The sequence below is a fragment of the Aythya marila genome, assembly GCF_965140915.1.
Source record: "Aythya marila genome assembly, chromosome: 8".
Taxonomy (NCBI): domain Eukaryota; kingdom Metazoa; phylum Chordata; class Aves; order Anseriformes; family Anatidae; genus Aythya; species Aythya marila.
Window position 1 is genome coordinate 4,661,677 of NC_139049.1, and position 23,664 is coordinate 4,685,340.

Consider the following 23,664-nt stretch of genomic DNA (forward strand, 5'->3'; position numbering starts at 1 on the left):
ATTCTCCATGTCAAGGAGACTTGAAAGTACACATGCCTGCCTTTATGAAACAGCAAACTCCTTGTTTAGGACATATGGTAGCAAATAATAGTTACTGTTGAAAAAATAAGGACAATTTTAGTATGTGTAATACAATCATGTAGGTTCCCATCTAGAAGGCATGCAGGAGTTAAAATCTATGCTTTGTCTGAGGAAAAAACACACCAAATGATCTTTAAATGATTAAACCATACAAAAAACTCTGTACTATCTCTTGTTCCAAAGACAAAATTAGATGAAAAAGAAAACACTTTAATCTTTTTGGAAACTCACTACCCTGAAATCATAATGCAACTTACCGGCAGCATTAACATGGTACCTGGGGGACCTGCTAAACCATCAGCACCAGGGAGACCAGGGCGACCAGGTGGACCCTATCAGAATAAAGGGATGAGTGAAATGGCTGAGAATGAAAAGACAGATATATAAGGTAAATCTTCTGAGTCACCTCACACATACTACTATTCACAATGACACACTTTACTTTCTTTACAAATGATTTGGGAGTGCTAGTCATCATTAGTAGAGTAGAGAAATCTACTTAAAGAAGTAGATTTGGTAAAAACATTCAGCAATGGGGAGGAAAATATTCTCTACAACTATTGTGTGAGTTGTATTAATAACAGAGTAAGGAGTACCTAACTGTGGAGGCTTTACTAAGATTAGTAAATTAGGTTAGGCTGAGCTGAGATTTGTGTTGTGTTCCTGTGGTTACTTTATCTGATACAGAGAAATAATACTGCTTATCTTCTTTAAACACTTTGAGTAAGCTTAATTTTCATAGGCTACTTAAGTCCTGTAGTTATGATTTTAAATCTATTTTTATGAAATCTGTCTTCTGTTCCAGTTTAAAAACAGCTATACTTTTTTGTTGTATATTCATGATTATTGATCCATCAGGCAATGCTACATGGATAAACACTGCTGCTATGACAACTCATTAACCTAATTGCACCTTTCCTCCCTGCAATTTGCATGCTAGCTGAGGCTATCAATGATCTGCAAGAGTGCTCATTTCCTGCTGCATGTTTGCCAAACAGAGTACCCATTCACCAGAATAACTGTGCAGGGTTGCAATGACAAACCAACAAATAATCTAACTTAACTGGCTCTTTTTGCTGCTCGGGTGTCAAACAAAACAATTGAAAAACTGATCCTAAAAAACATGGTGTTTTTCCAAATCTTAAGGTATTAAGACCAGTAGTCTGTTATTTTGAGCTCTTTTTTCAAAAAAGCCTGGAACACCAAAAAGCAAATCCCTACTAACAAACACTACAGATAAATAATAAATAGAGAATTATTACCAATTATAAATAAAATATTGAATAAAATTGTGTAATTATTGGAAAGAATTGTTATATATCTATGAATTTCAGAGTTAAGGTTAAAAAAATAACTAAATGCACTCACAAAGCACCCAGAGAAATGATTATGAGTCCTTGTGTTCCCAAGTGAAACCAAAGATTAGTTTTTCCCTTTTTTTTTTCTCCCATAGCACCATTTTATATGAGTGAAATTTATCTGTGCAGTGAGCATAAGTGAGACTTGTACATAAGTGATCCTCTCCAGAAGGATATGGTCATTCTTTCTCAATTGTCAATTGAGAAACCCAATTTTAGGATTAGAATGATAACATAAGTTAGTACAAACACTGAAGTACCATAGACAACTACAAAAAGTGGTGGATTTCTCAACAAATTGTTCTGTTGTTATCTGCTTACACAACTTTCTCAATTATATAGGCATTAAGGTGTTCTGTTTTGTTCCAATGCTCTTTTCTGGAGTGGTAATGTTACTTTTCTATGTTTTTTACCTAAGATGAAAACGAGTCAGAATAGCTATAGCAAGAGCTAAAGTCTTTATTCATGTATGCTAATTGTTTTTTAAGGAAAAAAAAACAAAACAAAACAAAACAAAAAAACACATACAAATGCATCCACATGAGGTGAAGTCAGACATGTTATTTCATTAGGATGGAATTTGAAAGCAGAATCTGGTTGCAGACATCTGTATTGTTCTCAGGAGTTTGGTAACTAATTTCTACAATTATTTCTTTGTGTAGTGTGCCTTTTTTAATATAAGAAATGAAGTCTATTCCATAGCAAGCAAAGTGTTTATTCAAGAATTTTGTTATAATGAATTTAGCAAGCAGTTAGATAAAAAAATAATTATTATCTAGAGTTATTCCATTATAATGTGTCAAAGTTCCCATTTTATCAGCTTAAATTCCAAAATACATTGTTTAATTAATCTGCACAAAAGAAATATGAAAGAAGTGTGTGCTGACTATCAAGGTGGAGTGCTGTTGGGATTTTAACATTATCTCACTAATATTACTGAGTGAAGTAAATGCATCTTTTCAGCTCTTCCATACACAAATACAGTATGAATATGCTAGACTCTTCAGTAAACTATCACTCATAAATGTCAGGAAAGTTTATTTTTTTGAAACAAATTTCTCGTCAACTAAGTATATTTAGGCTGTTTTAAAATTGTGTTATATGTGGCAGTAAGAAAAAGCTTGTGAGAACATGTAACACCAAGGTAACTGTTTAAATTTCTGTTATATTCATTATGTAATAGTTTAAATTTCTATTATATTCATGACCGGATATGGGTTCTCATGTAGTACACTATTTAATATGGCCAATAAATTCTGTCTAAAACATCTAGATCATCTAAATATTGTCCATTTCTTGGACAATTGTTCCATGTGTATTTTGATTCTGTACAGCAACATCATTGTTTTTCTCATATGCAGAGAAATATAGACAAATGGAAACTTTTTTCCCCCTTGTATTTACAGTAGATATTTCTACCATTAATTAAATATTTGCTCAGATTTTCACTTGATTTACTCAATTGAGTAAATAAGTGTCAGCTTCAATTAAATTTCTTAAACCATGTGTATGCATTTCAGATCAGGATCTAATTCACTTACTCTTGTACAATTAGTGAAAGACATACCATGAATACCCAGGAAAATCTGTATGTTGACTTACCCTTTCACCAGGGTCACCTGGTGGACCAACAGGGCCTTGTAAACCTGGGGGACCCGTAAGACCCTGTGGAAAATGAATGACAAATTATTATGCTGAATAATGTCATCCAGCATGTTTTTGAACTTTTTTTTTTTTTTTTCTGCAAAGTTTTATTGAATATAAATTTGGAAAAAAAATCCTATATAAGAGGTATAAGAGGGCTTTTTTTTTTTTTCTTTTTTCTTTTTTTTTTTTTTCTCTTACAAGGACTATAGGCAATATTCAAAAGTATTTGATTTTCACATGCACTCAGGTTGCAGCATGCTTTCTCTGAAAATTCAGATGAGCCTTTTTTACTCCCTTCTTAAAATTCTAAGACCAATATACCCCTTGGTAACTATGGTGAGACTAATTTTAATTGTGTTAACTCATGAATACCAAAGAACGGTGGATAATTCAAACGCAATAAAATGAAATTTTAATTAATCTACATACAGCAGGTCCTCTTGGTCCTGGTGGTCCTTCAATAAGCATACCCTAGAGGGGGGAGGAAAAAAAGATACTAAATTAGTCATGTCTTAGACAAAGATATAGAATAACTTCTTAGTTGAAGTATTAAACCTAATATTTCTGAGTTTTATGATAAACCTTTCTGAGGATTTCATGCCCACATAGTTTAACAGTATGGAATTTTGTTGAGTAACTTTGTGGAATACTTTACTTTCTGTCCTATGAGTTTTCAATTAAAAATCATTAACAAAATAAATACATATGATATTTTAAACCTGTTTTGGTTTCTTTTTTGAGTAATTATGTTGGGATCTTCATAGATCATTTACTGGAATTAGAATTTGAATTCTGTTGCTTTAAAAGTGAGAAAGAGTTCTAGGGTAGAGGAACAAAATAGTACTAGATTCTCAATAACAATTTATTTTTAATATACCGTTATAATAATTTTATGCAAATAACATTATATTTATGTTGTGTGTCTTACAGCACCTCCTAGTTCCTTTTTTTTTTTTTTTTTTTTTTTTTAAGTGCAGATGCTAGTCTGAATTCCAGGTCACAGTAATAAGACACAGGAATTTGATTCCCATTTGTACCTAGCTTTCCATAGGAAAGAAAACTGGACGAGCAAGCTGAAAGCTATCTGCAGTGAACTCCATTTGCTGGAGAGCGGATACCTCTTCAGTATTATGGATACCTCTTCAGTATTACGCATGTAAAGTAACTGTATCTTGCACCAGCATGGGTTAAACATGCAAACATTTATTTAGCTTCTCAGAGGGACTTCCCTGCCCATACCTGTAGTTACCTGTGCTGGAAGCTGGAAGCTACCTCTGTCCAAGCTGCAGTTACTATCTAGCCTGAAGACCACGTTCATGTATTGTCTTTTCCACAAGAAGATTCTCTTTGTTTTATGGGACCTGTGGTTAGTCCCTCATGCAACAGAAATGGAAGGATGAACAGGCTACTGTTTTTTGCACCTTTACACAGTCCACACTGCAGGTGATTGTTTCAGTTATCATGGATAAGAGTACTGTCATCGTGTCATTAATGACTTAGTTTGAAAATGATTTCTCAACAGTCTACACATGTGAGTGAGTTTTTCTTTAGTGCTGTATAGAATTTGTACTTACAGGTTCAATCACTGCTGGTTCTCCCTTTTGGCCCTTTTCTCCATAAGCTCCGTGTCCAGTCACCTGACCAGTAAAAACAGCCCCCAAAATGAAAATTAATAGAAGGCCTAATGACCTGGTACAATAAAAAATTGCAACAGCCTGTAACTGAAAGCTAAAGCTGGAATTGATCTATGCTGTGAAAAATACATCACAGGTACAAGCTATACCAATCAAAAAATGTAAAAAAGAACATTTTTTTTAAAAATGCCCTTTTCTTGAAAGTTCCAAGGTACTGAGTACTTTTCATCTTGCCTTTCGCATCAAAGTTAAAACTGAACTTGTTTAAAATGCATTTGCACTTTGTCCTGGTTTCAGTTAGAACAGAATTAATTTTCTTCCTAGTAGCTGGTGGAATGCTGTGTTTTGGCTTAGGATGAGAAGAGTGCTGATAATACCCCGATGTTTTAATTGTTGCAGAGCAGTGCTTATACCAAGCCAAGGACATCTCAGCCTTTTGCTCTGTCCTGCCAACGGGCAGGCTGGGGGTGCAGTAAGAGCTGGGAGGGGACAGACCCAGGACAGGTGACCCAAACTAGCCAAAGGGGTATTCCATACCATCTTACGTCATGCTAAACAATATATAGGGGTGGCTAGCCGGGGGGAGGGGGCCGGACTGCTCGGGGTTAGGCTGGGCATCGGTCAGCCGGTGGTGAGCAATTGCATTGTGCATCACTTGTTTGTACACATTATTAGTAGTAGTACTATTATCACCATTGTATTATTATTATTATTATTATTGTTATTGTTATTGTTATTATTATTTTCCTGTCTTATTAAACTGTCTTTATCTCAACTCACGGGCTTCACTTTCCATTTCTCTCCCCCGTCCCAGAGAGGGAGGGGGGAGGGTGAGTGAACGGCTGCGTGGTGTTTAGCTGCCGGCCGGGTTAAACCATGACACACGTAAAAGGAAAATGATATTATTTTTTGGTTCAGCAGATGAGGACTGTAATAAAGCTGGCACAGGTTAGAGCCTCGGTTCTAATTCTAGCTTCCTGGCTTCTTCAGTTTTGGAGCAAGGCATTTAGAGGTGAAATTTACACCGGGGATAGTGTCTACATAGCCATTTGCTTAATGCAGGCACAAATGGTGCCTTATGGGCTCTTTGCTAATGCAGATAATCTGACTTTTTCTGTGTCATTCTGACAGTGTCCCCAACTGTGCTAGATGGAGAAAAGCAAGCTTGTATCTCATTGCACAGATAAGGATCATTAAAAAATACAATGACCCCAACAGGGCTTATAAAGGAGTGATAAATGAAATACAGAAGTATGGGTTTCAAGGTTGGCAGAGAAAAGCAATCTCACAGCATTTGCTTTATTTGTTGGATCCTTTGTAAACTGAAATTTCAAGTTTGTGAGGAGAAAATAAAGATAAGACTGAGCAAATACTGAAAAGATAACTCCTTTCCTACTATACTCAGGGCCTTCTCAATTAAAAATCCAAATGGGAATTAATTCTGCTTCCAGTCTTAGTCACACTAGTTTTCTTTGCAGCTTCTACAGTCCGATAAACTGGTAAATGAAGATCTTGGCACAACTAAGGGAAAATTAAAGCCTTTCTGTGAAGCCTGTGATTAAGTCAGAGGGAAAGAGAGAGCTATAAAACACAGAAAAAACAGCATGATTCACAGGATCCACCATGTCATTCTACCTTCCTTTAAATATACTGAGCTGTTAAGTCGCTCCTGCAAAGTCATAAAACTGTCACCATTGACAAAGCTTATTTTCATGAACGAGTTCACACCTTCACCTTCCTAATCATCCTTGGAAGGCTGCAGAGGCAAAAACATTCTAGGCACTTAAACACATTTCAGCTTCTTAAGGTAATCATACAACAACATTGACATTTTTTTTACAGCTTTTGCTCCTGTTTTAGAAATTACACTCTTTCCAGCTTTAGCTCTAGTTTAGAAAGATTTAAAAACTCGTGTTCATTTTATTATTTACTCTTGGAATTACATCTCTTCTCTTGTCTTTCCCTCCTATCTTCAATCTTCCCTTACTCCCTTCACCAGAAGTTACAAAAAAAATGAATTTAATAAAAACAAAACGTACAGGATTACTAAAAGAATATAATGGACTTGATTCAAAGTCTATCAAAAATAGTGTGAATACACCTCATATGTGCAAAGAGCTTTGCATCAGGTTCTTTACAGTTCTGAGACTATATAACTATAAAAGAATTGCTAAATTAAATTCATCTGCATCATGCTTTCAATCAACTTACGCTTGTTTCTGTGATATCAGTCTCTGCAGGAACACCTGGACCAAACTCCTCATTAGTGGAATCAGTTGGTTTCTCTTCATATTCTTTATATTCATAAAAATCATATTCGCCTAAATCTCCATCTACCAGAAGATCAGATTCACTGAGGTCTACTCCTCTGCTTCCATATTCAGTTTCCTCAGCTTTTTTATCATAATCCTCTCCAGTTACGTATTCTTCAGCAAATACTTCTTCAACAGGATTTTGCTATTCATATCAGTAGCAAAGATTTGGGAATAGGAGGAATACGTGGGTTAATGTTAGTAAAGCAATATAAGCATATGCTGATCCACCATGATGACTTCAAAAAGAAGAAAGAACAGTAGAACTACAGCATATTGTCTTTTAATTAGAGTCTCAAAGAATGAAGTCCATCCTTTCAGAGTAATTAAAAGATCTTTGTACGTGTAGTACAAAGAAGTAATGCTTTCATACACTTCTTTTTTTTTTTTTTTTTTAAATCTCCAAAGACTTTTAATTCGATGTACCCAGTACACTATGTGTACTGCTTGCTTAATGTTACTTTAGTGTCAAATATAGCTGTTTCCCTGCTTGATCTCACACTTACAGGTATTCAGGAATGAACATATACACAGCAGTGAATCAATTCAGAGCTAACATATACGCCACAATAAGCAGTGAATCAATTCAGACCTGTTTACAATAATAATGTTCAGGAAGTGCAAGCATCACTTTTGTTAAGCTGAGCCACCTTCACTGTCTTGTGTCTACAAATCCTGATGCCAAGCTAAACGTTTCAACTCCTTTTCCACATGATTTTACAGTTTATTTGTCACTCAAAAAGTCTTGACTCATGTCTGTCACGGCAATTTATACGTATTTTTAGCTTAGTCAAATTCCAACTGCAAAACTCAGATTATCTCAACATTTTTGAAAGCCCAGTGTTGCTTGCAGCTTTCACCTTCAATTATGGAAAATGTTAAACCAAGCAATCAATTTACAAGCACCAAAGCTGTTTGAACGAATGCTATATCTGAGATGTACAAAACCATTTGGGGGGGGGGGGGAAGGAAAAAAAAAAAGAATTGTTTTATTCTGTTACAAAGATCTCTTGAAAGGATTGTTTTGAAATGAATCAAAGCTAAGATATTGCTTATATGAGATAGTTATTCTAGAGATGAATTAATGTCATCTTAAAAAATATATATTAAAAAGCTAATCAACATCCAGCATTGTTAAAAATATATTGATCAAATTATGATGTTGACATATATTTCAGTTAAAATAAAGGACAGATTCTGATTTAGCAGTTGCCTAATTCCATTAGTTCCAGGACTAGGACTTCTGTCTCACAGCTAGAGTAAATGCAGATCTGAGCCAATTTTCCAACAATTCTCAACCAGATTTTGCCTCTAAGGAAAAGTATAGAATTTAGTAATTTTACTCTCTCTCATTACAATTGTACTATTGTATAATTAGCCTGCCCAAGAAACAGAATGATTTAAAAATGCCTCTACACATCACCAATTTGTGAGAGGTAAACATGAGATTTAACACAAGAACTGTTTACACTAGAACAAGTAAAATATCATTTAATTTACCTTCACCTTCCAAGATGCATAGGAGGAAAGCAAAAAAACAAATCAGGATCCTTTTACTCTCTTTCATTATGCTCTTTAAATCAAATGATGTATTGAACAATTATTACTTTCAAATTCAAAACATAAAGCTAAAATGCTTTTGAATTTCAGGACTTTATGTTCAGGGGGTCAGTTTTGTACATCTTATAAGCAATGTAGCTTCATTTTGCAAAAAATATGCAAAAGGAAAATGAAAAAAAATCCTATAATCAGCCATCATTTTTCTAAAACTAGCATTTATTAATATGCAGACATATTAATCAACACTGGCTTTAGGTGTACTAATATTAACAAAATGATGTTGACATTTGTTATTGTGGCTTTCTAAAAATATGGTTTCTAAAAATATGGTTTCTGAAATAAAATAACCATTTTATCTTTTTGACATTTCAAAAGGCAACATTTATTTTGAATAATACCTCAATGAGGTATTATTCAAACAATTATTCAATTGTTTTCAATTCAAAAATTATTCAAACAATTTGGTTGTATTATATGGAGAACTGTTAAAAGAAAATATTGTCTTCCAACTCATTTTCAGTATACTGCTATGGTTGCGGTCATTTTTTGCTTTAGTTAGGCTTGTTTTATGCTGTGTCTTAAGAGTAGCATGAAAAATTAGAGACTTCACTTCATCTTAGAGCAGGAGGACTATGTTTAGTATTTAACCTAGTTTAAACTAGACATAGCCCCATTCACATTCACACTGAATGCAACAAACCTTGCATTCCCACAGCATGCATCACTGAATGATTCCCAGAATCATGAACTTGACAGTCTAAAGAATAAGCAGATTCTACAGAATCAAGGGGAGTTTTTCCCAGGAAAATACTAGGTTCCATATTGGCTGAGAAAGCATAATCGCTATTATAGGTGCATATATCTTCACAGACTAATATTTATCCTTTAACAATGTGTTTGTGCTGTATTAATCATTTACACCTGATAGGCAAGTATATTTGCCTATAATTTTCTCAAACATCTTTATTACCTCATTTGCTTCAGTAGTTTTGGAGGGAGCTTCTGTCTGAGACCCGTAGTCATTTTCGGTTATGGTATACTCTTGAAATTCATCAACAATGTTTGCCTAGTATTAAAGAAAAAGTACATTATTAAAAAAAAATGTAGGAAAAAAAATCAAGAAGTATCACTTTTATTGAGGTTATGTTATTAGCCAGACATTTTATCTGGCTAAGTGTATTTTTTCTCATTATCAGAGATCTTCCAGTCTTGGCCTGGGAAAGATCTTGATTATTTCTTTGCTACCTTTACCCCTAGTTTGTCTTTTGTTGCTGCTTGATAACTTTTCTTCTTCTTGGTTGCATAGTTTTCAGATTTTTTTGTTGTGGCCTTTTGGGGTTTGTCCTTTGAGCTAGCGGCCACTGTCCTCTTCTTCTTTTTGACCGTGGCTTTCTTTTTCTGCAAACGTTATGAAAGATGGAATGGCAAAACATAAATAAAATGAAAGGAAAATGGAGAAAGTATGAATGAAAGAAGGGTAAGTGAACATGAGATGAATGCTGTCGGCTGTGATGCCTTCCATCGCTAAGTGAAAGCAAGTGTTACTGCTACAGAGTAAAGAAATGAGTGAAAGGAAAACATTAAGCTTGTATACAGAAGACACAAATTGACAAACCACATGGTAGGGGACAGCTGGACACCACACAACAAACAGATCAGATTTTGTTACCTCTGTTTGTGCTACTGTCTCTTCAAAAAGTGGGGGTCCCTCTGTTACAGAGTCAGTTTCTTTATAATCTGCATCCCCATACTCATAGTCATATTCGATAAAATCTTCTGGCGTGTACTACATAGCAAATGGAAAAATATCAGGCATTCCCATGTTAGTGGTAGCAAACTAGATTAGCAATACCGGAAAGCATCTTAACCTTTACCTAGAAGTAAAGCTTAAGGTAATTAAAGTAGCATGAACAATTCAATATAGTTGGGGGGAAAAATACAATTCCATATTTCTTTCAAAGAACAATAGAAAAATAATAAAAAAGCAAGTAGTAGTGCCAGGAAAAAAATATAAAAATCCTCTTTTATTGGACTGCATAGAAGAATCAGCTATAATTTGGATTATTAGGAGCTCCAACTGACCCTTGAGAAATAATATATTTATTTAATCTTTTAGGTGCAAATGTGTCTTTACCAATATTCTTTTACCTGTGTTTTTTTCAGGTGACCAGAAGAGCTGAAGAGATGCCAATATCTGACATTAATAGGGCAAAGAATTTCAGATTCAGGGAAGAGGCCACAACTCAGAAATAACCATGGCTATCCTTGTGTCTGCTGGAGAGTTCCCCAAATCAGGACAGCTCCATTATAAACACTGCCTGAGCCAATATTTTACTGATACAATTTCATTTAAAGGTCACATCCTCAGCTGCCATAAATCACTCCATAGCTCATATATCTAAAATAACTAGTATCAGATGAAGATTTGCCCACAAATGTTTTACAAGAGAAAATATGCTGAAAATTGGCTTGTGTAATGTTATGAACGCAAGCTAGAGCCAGGAACTGAGCTATAATCTTGGCTCTGTCATGAAGATACTGGTCTAGGTAAGGTGTACCAAGTGCTACTCAAAGGGAATCTTTAAACTTTCTTACCATGTCCATCATGCTTGAAGACACAGGGACTGAATGGTCTTGTAAATAAAAGCAGTCTCATGGCTGCTACCAATTCTCTTTATGTAAGCCAAAGGAAGGTGGAATTGTGGCCAGAATCTCACCAACTTAATGCTTTCCCTTGTTTAGAATCCTAGAAGTATTCTAATAATGTGCACCATGAAAGCCACTTCTAGCTTTTAATCTCCTCTCTCCTACTATAAATCAGCATCGTTGTCAGTACAATGAAGACAATATCTATTTCTTCCATTAGATTTCCGAGGGGATTACATTTCTAAAAAGACTGTGATGATTTATGGAAGCCATAAATGTCATCATCTTTAAGAGAGATTGGCATTTTAGAAGAAATTATAAAGAGGATTAAAACAGATATCCATATTCCAGAATATATTCTATCATGTGACCAAATGACTGGCTTAACTGATTTCTCTGGCAAAGGCTTTTGATACAATTCTTGCACTTATACTTGAATACATATTGAACAGAAAATATGGAGAAGTTAATTTCCTCAGGAATTACAGTAATAACATCGGAAGTCCTTAAACATATAGAAGTCCCTTTAAACAGGTTTCTGTTACTTCACTCCTGTGACTCCTCATAGTATTAGTATTGTTTGTTTGTTTGTTTGTTTTCTCATTATATATATTTCTTGTATTTACAGTCAGCTTTTCTTAAGAAGATAGTTTTTTGTTGTTGTTGTTTTTGTTTTGTTTTAAAGTTAATGATTCTTATTTGATTGTCCTCTTGATTATTCTACACCTGCACACATGTAGGTTAGTCATGAGATTTGAGAAATATAGAGAAGGAATTTGACATACTTTTGGTAGTTGTCCAAAGCTATATCACATATGTATGAGAACTTCAAAATATATTTAAATAATAAAGCATGACTATTTTAGGTGTAGAATTGTAGTGGGTTTACGTGGCAAGGTTTTGGTAGCAGGGGGCCATAGGGGTGGTTTCTGTGAGAAGGATCTAGAAGCTGCCCCATGTTTGGTAAGGGCCCCATTGTTTTCCAGAGCTGAGCCAATAAGCGATGTTGTTTTGTGCCTCTGTGAGAGCATATTTAAGACAGGGAAAAAAACCGCTGCACCACACAGCAGCTGGGAGAGTGAGAGGAGTGAGGAACAGCCTTGCAGACACCAAGGTCAGTGCAGAAGGAGGGGGAGAAATGCTCCACGCGCCAGAGCAGAAGTCCCCTGCGGCCTGTGGTGAGGACCATGGTGAAGCGGGATGTCCCCCTGCAGCCCATGGAGTACCACGGTGGATCAGGGTTCCACGCTGCAGCCCGTGGAGGAGACCACGGTGGAACAGGTGGCCCTGCACCGAACGGAGGCTGCCATCTGTGGAAGACCCTTGCCAGAGCAGATTCCAGGCCAGAGCTGTAGCCCGTGGAGAGGAGCCCACGCAGGAGCAGGTGACCTGGCAGGAGCTGCTGCCCGTGGGGGAGCCAGGTTGGAGCAGTTTTCTCCTGAGGGATGGACCCCGTGGTACGGACCCATATCTGGAGCAGTTCTGGAAGAGCTGCTGCCTATGGGAAGCCCACGCCGGATCAGTTTATCAAGGGCTGTATCCCGTAGGTGGGACCCCACAGCACAGGGGACAAGAGTGACCGAGAAGGAGCGGCAGAGAAGTGCTGTAGACTGACCATAACCCACATTCACCCATTCCCCTGCGCCGCTTGGGGGGAGGAGGTGGAAGAGAGTGGATGGGGGGGAAGGTGCTTTTGGTTTCTTTCCTTTGTTTCTCACTTCTCTAGCTTCTAAGTAATAAGCAATAAATCTTACTGTCTCCTTATGCCGAGCCTGTTTTGCCCGTTACAATAATTACTGCGTGATCTTCTTGTCCTTATCTCAACCTTTGAGCCCTTTTCATCGTATTTTCTCCCCATTCCTCTTTGAGGAGGGGGAGTGAGAGAGTGGAGGCTTTGGTGGAGCTTGGTTGCCCACTTGAGCGGAACCACGACAAGAATATCCTCTCTCTGTAAAGTACATTTGCATTTTATATCCACCTCATATATAATTTAAACAATGCTTTGATTTCATCAGCGGTATCATTGGCATTACAGAAATAAATTGATTCTATTTATACTTTTCAAAAGCAGCAGCATTTTAAACTTACACCTGGTACATAATATGTGATTGTTCTCTCCCTATTCAGTAAGCTAAGACTCCATCCTAAGAGCAGTGAAGTCAATGAATCATTTTGACTGGTGAATGATATTAACCAAAGGCCTCATGGGCAGTGATACAAGACCAGTATCTTGTATGATACAAGACACATGATGATACAAGATCTGAATGTGTAAATGTATAAAAACATATTTTCTGACTTGTGCAGTTCTGGAAATGCAACTCAGTACAGCTTGTTTCTAATGAAGTATTCCAATGATACCCAGAAAAGAAAACATAGTGAAAAGTTTCTAGGAGATCATAAGTGGCAAGAGAAAGTAAAGAAATAAACACATGACTAAAAATAGGCTTTTTGAAATAGTTATGGAATAGCTTTGAAACTGATGTATTTGTCTGGAAATAATTAAAAAAGTGTGAAAATGCATAAAACCTGCTTTCCTTCTGTCAAGAAGGCTATGCAAACTAGGTTGCATAACCTAGGAGATAAAACGGTCTGTAGTGGAATATCTCTTCATATTCAGTCATTCTGGCCTACTAGTAACAACCCTTTATGTAATTTTAAATGCTTCCTTAGTGAAACAACATGAATCAAACACTCTCCTATGTGATTTTTATTGGTACCAAAACAATAGACAATAAGTATGTTAAATATTATTCAATATCTTAAGGGGCAACCAGAGGAAGATTTTGGAGTGTGTTACTGTTTCATTAGCAAGAATAAAATTTAAATATGCTGATTGGGCTTTGTTTTACTAACTGCTGGAAACATAGATTCCTTTTTAGTAAGCATTGTAGAACTATTCTGAAACCAGAAGCAGTCATTTGAACATTCATTTTGAACAATTAGCAATTCAAATATAACTCTGTGTTGCTCAACTGATTTTCAAATCTCAGTAGTATTGCTTCGCTCAAGGTAAGCTGAATGGCTGTGCTGAAATGTGCCAACTAAGCAGCTAATAAAATTACAACAGCAAGTTACAGAAAGTTCTTCAGAGGCCATAAACTAAACAAAAATGTTGACTGGAAAGAAAAAAAAAAAAAAAAATCTGTGCCAAGTATGTTAGTTTTAAAAAAGAAAGTGGTGACTAAATTGATATTTATGCTATAATCTGCCAGAGGCATAGTTTGGAAAGCCAGACATTTATGAATGAGAGCTAGAAAAAGCTCATACTAAAGCACGAGTATGTGGAGAGATTTACTGCATCATGCATAATCACATAGAAAATATTTTACTTTGGAGGACTGTGCTTTACTCACTTCTATTAATGAAAATGAAACTTTTGTGATATGTGAAAAATACTATCACAAATACAGTGGTACATTTGGGTTGCGACTCTATGCAGGCACACAGACAAAAAGAACAGGAATGGATGGGGAATGCCAGTTTCCATGCTGGAACTTGAGTACTGCCAAGCGAGTGAAGATCTCCATGAACTTTTTTTCTTTTTTTTCTCTCTCTCTCCCTTTTTTTTTTTTATTATTTTTTTTATTTTTTTATTTTTTATTGGAGGGGTATTATGGAGAGATATGGTTGTTATGGTTGTACTGCTAATCATAGAAAGTACATTTGAAAATGCAACAGAAAGCATCTAGAATTAATGAATGTAAATGGATAAGTATCCTCTGTGGTTTTCTAAATTTAGTCAAGACTACTAACTCCAGCAAGAAATCAAAGTAGGGAATGAAAACAAGTATGATAGAGATGAAAAACGTCATGGAAGTCAATATAGTTCTGTTAGCTATATAACAAAAGAAGATACTACTGGCCAGGAATGCAGCTAGAAAATCAAGAAACTGGAATACGATCTAAAGGGACATTCAGACTGGAACATTCTGATAATCCTCATATGGGTTCAGGCATTACCAAGTGAAAAATATACCTACAACAGCTGTGCAAGTTTATTTTGATTGATTACTTCAATCCTGCTCGAGTTGAGCTTTGTCTATGACAATTTACCTATACTGCTACGTAACGGGATGGTTACAGAGAATTCTGAGAAAACAGAGATGAGATTCACCAAGTGCTTATAGTAATAGCAAAATATATACAATTTTATAAACTTTTCCAGTGATTTCTCATGAATATCAAAAAGATTAGCTGCATGGCATTTGCAATTAGGTTAGGACCTCTAATTGGACAATAGCTGGAACCTGGGGAGGGATTTCAGCTAAGAGGCATCAGGTAACACATACTTCAAACATAATGCAATTTTCTGTTGTTTTTCTTTCTTCTGTTGTAAGACCACCAATAGTTACAGAACAGACGTTCTTGTAATGAATATTGCATATGACTGTTTTCTTACAAATGAAAGGAAGAATAAAGCCTGCTGTTTCTTGATGGGACAAAATCTTTCCACCATGACCTCATGCTTTCTTAAGCAGAGTGATTATATTACACTACCAGATCACCATGCTATTCCAATTAAAGAGATGAACTGTTTTCTTCATCAGATGAATTTTAGAAGCAGATCATCAGTGTGCAAGGCCTATTTCAATGGTGGAATGGCTTAAATATTCTGAAGATAGCCTTATTTTGAAAATAGATTCTTCTGCTATCCATGCAGAAATTATGCTAAAATTCTTCTCCTCTGTTCCCAAGATGTTAAATTAGTTATTTTTACTTTGCCTTTTGAAATTACCAGGAACCAGCAATCTATATGCTAAATCAAAGTGTAATTAGCCTATTTTTTATTGCCTAACACTATGTTAAATCATCTAGCTAACTAAATATGCAAAGATTACTTTGAAAGATTCTAGGCTAACTTTTTATAAAATGCAATAAAAGAAGGGATATAAGCAAAATGAGTGCTTCAAAAATCTTTTATAGTAATATAAAGAAATAAATAGTAGCAGATGTCAATCCAAGGGCAGAAGGAAACTTAAAAGTTTTAAAAGATAGCATTTTCTCTCACACAGTCTTAAAATTGTTCATAACAGTAATATAAACAAGGAGATAAAAGGAGGTAAGAATAAAATCTTCAACTTTCAAAGACAGGCCCTGTCAAAATAAGATGACACTTGAGGTTCTATATTATAATAATTGATTAGTGAAAAAGTCTACGTATCTATACAAAGAAAGACAATGTTAGGAAGATCACTATTTTTAACACCTGCTAAGTTAGCTAACTGCAGTTCTAAACATGATTGAAAATAAACATATTTTCCTATATCTTCATATTGTTCAGAAAACTCGTCGTTCTGATCAAACACCTGAAAGAAAGGACACTAAATTATAATGGTCTGAAAGGATGCCTGAAACCTTCAAGTTGGATGTATTTGGGAGCCATATGTATCTTTACTTTACCAAGGTTAATTTCTTAAAGGCAAACATGGGGCTGCGTCAGGCTGGCGGGCGGTCACCAGTGGGGTCCCTCAAGGCTCCATTTTAGGGCCGGTACTTTTCAATATTTTTATAAACAATCTGGATGTAGGAATAGAAGGTATTTTGAGCAAGTTTGCTGATGACACCAAACTTGGAGGAGTTGTGGACTTGAATGAGGGTGGAAAGGCCTTGCAGAGGGATCTGGATAGGTTGGAGAGCTGGGCGATCACCAACCGCATGAAGTTCAATGAGCAAGTGCCGGGTCCTGCACCTGGGACGGGGAAACCCTGGCTGCACGTACAGACTGGGCGATGAGACGCTGGAGAGCAGCCTAGAAGAGAGGGATCTGGGGGTCATGGTAGACAGCAAGTTGAATATGAGCCAGCAATGTGCCCTGGCAGCCAGGAGGGCCAACCGTGTCCTGGGGTGCATCAAGCACGGCATCGCTAGTAGGTCAAGGGAGGTGATTGTCCCGCTCTACTCTGCACTGGTGCGGCCTCACCTCGAGTACTGTGTGCAGTTCTGGGCACCACAGTATAAAAAGGACATGAAACTGTTGGAGAGTGTCCAGAGGAGGGCTACGAAGATGGTGAAAGGCCTGGAGGAGAAGACGTACGAAGAATGGCTGAGGTCACTGGGCCTGTTCAGCCTGGAGAAGAGGAGGCTGAGGGGAGACCTCATCACAGTCTACAAGGGGGTGTCGAGAGGCAGGAGACCTTTTCTCCATTAACACCAGTGACAGGACCCGCGGGAACGGGGTTAAGCTGAGGCAGGGGAAATTTAGGCTTGACATCAGGAGGGGGTTCTTCACAGAGAGGGTGGTTGCACACTGGAACAGGCTCCCCAGGGAAGTGGTCACTGCACCGAGCCTGTCTGAATTTAAGAAGAGATTGGACTGTGCACTTAGTCACATGGTCTGAACTTTTGGGTAGACCTGTGCGGTGTCAAGAGTTGGACTTGATGATCCTTAAGGGTCCCTTCCAACTCAGGATATTCTATGATTCTATGAAACATTTAATTTCTTCATGTAATCTGTTAGTTTGGGATAGATCCAAAATAAATGAAGGGGAGTTCTTTTGGAGAGCAATTTCTTCAGCAAAAATCAGACAGTATGATTTATGGGGTTGCAGAAGAATCTTCCAAGAGAAGATCTGAAAGCCTGATAACTGGGGCCATTGAAAATTAGACCTGATGACACTCTACAAAATGTAATATCCAACATCAAGGAAAATGAAGACTAACCTTGTCTTTCCTTGATCTAATTTCTGCAAGCTAGCCAAGCATATGTGATTGAATGAGAACTGAAATAAATATACTTCCATTTATAGTAGAAAGGGTTGTGAAAACAAGACAGCAGCCAGACTATTCATGAGGTATTTATAAGAGAAGCATAGGCACATAACTTCCTGAGGAAAAGTATTACTGACATTTTTTAATGTAATTTCATTCCCATATTTGATTCTTAAAATCTAATTATATGTTCAGCATGAAACAAATGCAATGATTACCAAAATAGCGATAATAATAAGCCTCAGTATAAAAAACAAAACAAAAAAAAAAACAATCTCTAGGGAAAACAAACAAACAAACAGCAGAATAGAGCAAGAAGCTTAAATAAAAACAACACAGAAGGTTCATTTCTCCCAAATACACTTTCAACCAAACTTGCCAGTATCTTCATAAACCATGCAACGTATACGAATGGATACTACCAGTAGCTCCATAGTAATTCATGCCAACATTTCATTCAGACATTCAATCAATATTGTTAACCATCAGATTTTGTTGTTATAAAATTCTAAGATGGAAGGATAACAGTCCAGTGCAGAGAACTCATTTCTTGCTCATTTCCTCTGCCTACTTGTTTGCAGCTCTTTGTGCCTTACTTTGCTTTCTTTACCTAAAAACCCTCCAAAATTTGCATGGTCAAAGGACCGTCACACTAGACTGAAATAATGCTAATGCACTATTATGATTATATTCTAAAGTTCTCAGCCAGTTTGTTTGTGGTTTAATTATCCCTATTCAAAAGCTATTTAATCGTACCAAAAAAATCTGAACTCCTTAGCTACTCTCTTTTGACAGAAGATAATAATATTCAACACTTAATGGATATATTTCAGGATATAATACGTTCCTCAGAAGATTTGGCAGCCTCAACCCTATTGTAAATCAAATACAATGACTTTTCTTGGAATTTCTGAGAACTGAGAGTTGTGTTCATCAAGTAATAATTTGGTTTGGTGCTGCCATTTGGGAAGTTCTCTCCCTTGCTGTATGACTGTATGACTATTTTCTACACTCAGATACCCTTTCTTTTTACTCCAGAAGCACAATTTTTTAAGTAACTACTAAGCAACAATTTTTGGTGTAGAGGTAACAGCTGAGGTCATCATTCTGTACTTGAAAAGTTATGGAGATTCATACCTAGCTATCTGCAAGTAAGCTATACACTTATTTCAGTTAAAGCGTGTCTTCAAAGTGGAAATAAATGATAATAAAGAAAAAAATAAAGTGTGTGGATGCAACTGTTAACCTATTTATTATTACTCTAGCACTTTCATGTTTTCAAATTCCAAACTGAATGACACATAGGTCTGATGAAACAACCTAAACACAGAGGAATAAAAGCATTCTGCAGATGAAAGTCACCCATGTGAATTTCTGTTCTAATGGCTGAGCCTAAACTGCTCACAGAAACCCCCCCAGTCCTGGCAAACAGCCAAATTCAACGGATTTCTGCAGAGCCTATACACAAAAGGTAGTCAAAGCTTACCCAGTTAAATGGACCTTGTTTAGACATGTATCACAGCTACTTGAATCCAGAAAGCAGCTGATGCAATTAAAATGGAATGGGAGATACAGCACCCAGCTCCAATGCACAGTCCAAGGACCGTGAAGTCCTTAGATCACTCCTACCTAACCCCCACCATAGGATGGGAGAAATGACGGGAGAGAAGGCAGGAGGTTGACCTTAGGCAGGTATGAGTATAGCCTAGGGATCAGAGTAGCACAGCTGAAAAAGCCTGTAGAGCAGGGTGGAATTTAAGATACGCCCTCCATTTGTAGGCTGGCTAGGTCAACGTCTTTGAGTTTGCTGGTTTTGTGAATCCCATTGTGAAATGGCTGATTCTTCCTCAACTTGATTTAGGATGACCCCAGCACTTAATTTAGGGATGAAGGGAACCCACAAGTAAAAAGTAGGAATTGAAATGTTCTCTGCTGCATGACCCAAACTGCATTTTAAATCTGATCCTAATGTGAAAAGAATATGCAAAAAGAAAAATTCAGTGCAGCATTTGAGATCATCAGTAAGGTCACTCTAATTCTAAATTAGTGTTCGATAAATCTACATATGAAAACAGAGTCAACCTTTTAAGCTAATCCACTTGAGACAAACCCCAACTTTGTTTCAAATGCAACTATTATTAGGGCTACAAAGCTGGTGAAGGGCCTGGAACACCAGTCCTGTAAGGAGCGGCTGAAGGAACTGGGATTGTTTAATCTGGAGAAGAGGAGGCTCAGGGGAGACCTTATTGCTCTGTATAACTACCTGAAAATAATGTGTGGGGAGCTGGGGGTCAGCCTCTTCTCACAGCTAACTAATGATATAACTAGAAGAAATGGCCTCAAGTTGTGCCAGTGGAGGTTCAGATTGAAAATTAGGAGACATTTCTTCTCAGTAAGAGTAGTCAGGTGCAGGAACGGGTTGCCCACTGAGGTGGTGAAGTCATCAGCCCTGGGAGTGTTCAAGGAATGGCTGAATGCGGTGCTTAGGAACATAGTCTAACGGGTGATTATAGTGGTAGGGTATGGCTGGATCAAATGATTTTGAAGGTCTTTTCCAACCTTAATGATTCTATTATACTCTTGATCTTGCAATAATGTGAGCCTCAGGCTCATTTACTGTGTCAATTAATTCTACAGAATGTTCTATTATAATCCATAAATACAATATGTTTCATTATTTTCCTCCATTTTATGGTTGATAAATTATTTTTAGTCTAGATGAAATATCTCAGCCCTTGCCCCCCACAGATGCATGATCAACTCTGCCAGCTGAGCTGGGAGGATGGCATGGGATGGAAATGAGTACAGAGAAGGAAAGAATGCATTTAAGCCAGCACTGCTAGTGAAAGAAATGCTCACAAAACCACAACCTTTGGTATTTTAAATTTTCTTCTACATTTGGCTGTTTGCTCCTTTGCAGAAGCAAGTATTGCCTAGAGCAATGTTAATTACACTCAGTCAAACAAAGTACTTTTGTGGATCTTGCCTTTAAACCTACATCTTCTTAGCCAAAACCTTCTTTCCAGCTGTTACTTTACTGGTTTAAAAATCATCCAGCTTTTTACAATAACCGCATTCTCAGGCTATGGACGTGCCAGGCGACTATAGTGATGTGTGATATCAAGAGAAATCCTCTTTAGCTTCTTAGGTGCAACTCTACAAAAGTGATTTATTATTTCATGGACAAAAGCCAACCACTTCCTTTGTGTTTTGTAGTCAATGCTGGAAACACATTAATAAGCTCTGCAATCACATAATTTAACTCTTTTCTCTAAACCACATATCAGTTTCTTTTTCTGGTCTGCAATAATTCAAAGGCCCAGAGATGTAAAGCCAGAAAGGACTATTAGATCATCTTGACTAACTCCTTTATGCTTTCAGACTTCAATACTTCTTAGTTACCCTGTAACTGAGCCAACCAAAACTTAAATGACATTTCCTTAAACTTATCTTTCAAAAGGGCATCAATCTATCCTCAGTTTGAAGATACCTGGAGATACACCATGTTGGTCATTTGTTCTTTCATTGTTAAAAAGTTTAGTCAATACTTTCCTATCTGAAAGGATCAGACTTTCCTTCTCTTTATTTTCCCTCCATTTGTCTGCAGTCCATATTTTCTTCTTGTGAAGGTTCTTTGCGTATGCTGAGGAACCTGTCAAGTTTTTGTCATTACATGGACTGGTCAATCGCACTGAGTTTTACAGTTCCCTAAATCACAACAATTCTGTAGCTTTTATCAGAATCATTTCCATTTTTGAAATATTTGTTTTGGTGACTAAACATCAAGATGATCTGTGATGTTCCAGTAAAAGTTTTAGTCAACGGCATAAAAGAAGAAACATTACATCCGAGTAAGACTGCCCAAACATTCTGTGATCTGTATTCTCATTCCTTTGTTTACAAACCCAGATGTGCTGCCCTTTTTTGCTACACTTTTGCTTTGAGTGCAAACTGTTTACCTACTTGAATATCCAGTCTTCTGAGGGTACCATCCAAGAGCTATTTTAAGGTTCTGCTGGTTTAAGCCAAAACTGACATTGAAAGCCACAATCCTTCCTAGTTTTTAGATTGGTATTCTCACTTCCTTCTGTCTATCAGAACAGTTTTTGTGAAAACATGGAAGATCAAACCAGGAAATCAGTCTAGCCAAACAGTAAAATCTTCATGTTGGCTTTCATCGTGATTAGGATCCCAGTCTGGTAGATCATATACCTCCAAAATTGCTTTCACTGGTCAAGCAGGAGATGAAGCCCATAGGTGGGGACAATCAGCAGCATGCAAAAGGTGCTTTTGTGATCACATGTAAGCAGGCTTCATTGCCCTGTGTGTTATACAGTTCTCTAGATTTGCCCTACATTTCTTTGTTTACTTCTATGTGTGTAACTTGGCCTTTAGTTGTATTATCATCACTATCTACCACTTTGCAATATCAAGAGTATGACAAATTTGAATAGCGTCTTACTTTTATACTGCTAGCACATCTCTTAAACTCCACTAAAAAGTTAGCTCAGAGATGGTACTCTTCTTATAGCAGTTTCTGAAATAAGGCAGCCAGATTTGGATCTGTTTGTCAAGTACTTTATCCTTATCATACAATGGCTTTTTTTTTTTTTAAACCAGACACTCCACGTTGACAAATTAGAGGCTTTATGAAAGTCTGAGTCTACAAATTATATCAAGTATCACTATCAAACTTTTAATAGACCACTTGTAATTATATATCTTTTAATACATTTACATACATAATACATTTTAATAAATTTTTGAATTAACCTTGCAATCAACAGTTCTAAAAAATAAAAAAATGAAAAATCAGCATTGCTCTCTTCTGTAATGTCTTCCATTACTGAAATAAGACGTGCTTCATTTCTTATAGTCCACACAGAATCATAGCATGATTTGGGTTGTAAGGGACCTTTAAGATCATATGATTTCAACCCCGCTGCCATAGGCAGGGACACCTCCCACCAGACCAGGTTGCTCACAGCCCCATCCAACCTGGCCTCAAACAATTCCACTGGTGGGACATCCACAGCTTTTCTGGGCATCTCAAAAAATTATGAAGTAGCCTACATTAATAAGCTGCTTTATTATCCTTTAGAAGAAAATTATGTCATTTGGGGCAATTCAATCTGTCAGTTAACCTATTTTACATTCACCACACCTCAAATATTGAGGATATGATTACTTCAGATTACTATTACGCATGTCAAAAAAGATTCACTGACTATGTTGACAATATTCATGCATACTTATGTTATAAACTCACAGATAGCAAAAGAAAATTGTGTCTTCAGTTCAGAAAGCAAAGGGATTCAGCCACCACTCAGAACAATAAATGGAAACAAACAGAAATGGTGGTTCACCACTTAAAAAAAAAACCTTCACTTTTTTTTTTTTAAAAAAAACTGACTTAAATATATTATATTACAAATTAAGACCTTTTATATTTTTTCCTCTTTTTATTTTTTTCCCCTCTGTAGGTGCCCCCAGAAACTATGTGTAACCACAGGGTAAAAAAAAAATATAGAAAAATTCATTAAAAACACTAACTCCAGGAACATTTTTGCAATTGCTGTTGAACTTAATAGTAAGATATTTCCTGACTTCAGTGGCTCCTTCATTGGGCTATAGATTAAGTCTATTCATGATGCTCAAGGAGAACTGTACCAATTTCTTTATGGTTCCCTTTCCCTGTTTGGTGCTCACACTGTT

The 23,664-nt window shown here is 36.6% G+C and overlaps 1 protein-coding gene across 3 annotated transcripts in view; it reads right to left on the reverse strand.

The window, feature by feature from the left end:
* Positions 1 to 23,664, reverse strand: part of COL11A1 (collagen type XI alpha 1 chain) — a gene marked incomplete at both ends in the record, with an annotated part of 143,050 nt that overhangs the window by 84,135 nt on the left and 35,251 nt on the right. Inside the window, 8 exons of one of the 3 annotated variants that reach the window (XM_082765814.1) lie at positions 339 to 413; positions 3,042 to 3,104; positions 3,516 to 3,557; positions 4,661 to 4,723; positions 6,932 to 7,177; positions 9,563 to 9,658; positions 9,844 to 9,990; positions 10,262 to 10,378. In XM_082765814.1, the coding sequence (XP_082621940.1) occupies positions 339 to 413; positions 3,042 to 3,104; positions 3,516 to 3,557; positions 4,661 to 4,723; positions 6,932 to 7,177; positions 9,563 to 9,658; positions 9,844 to 9,990; positions 10,262 to 10,378 (849 nt within the window). Of the gene's footprint in view, positions 1 to 338; positions 414 to 3,041; positions 3,105 to 3,515; positions 3,558 to 4,660; positions 4,724 to 6,931; positions 7,178 to 9,562; positions 9,659 to 9,837; positions 9,991 to 10,261; positions 10,379 to 23,664 lie in introns of all 3 variants that reach the window. The other 2 variants (XM_082765815.1, XM_082765816.1) reach the window with 2 other exon arrangements.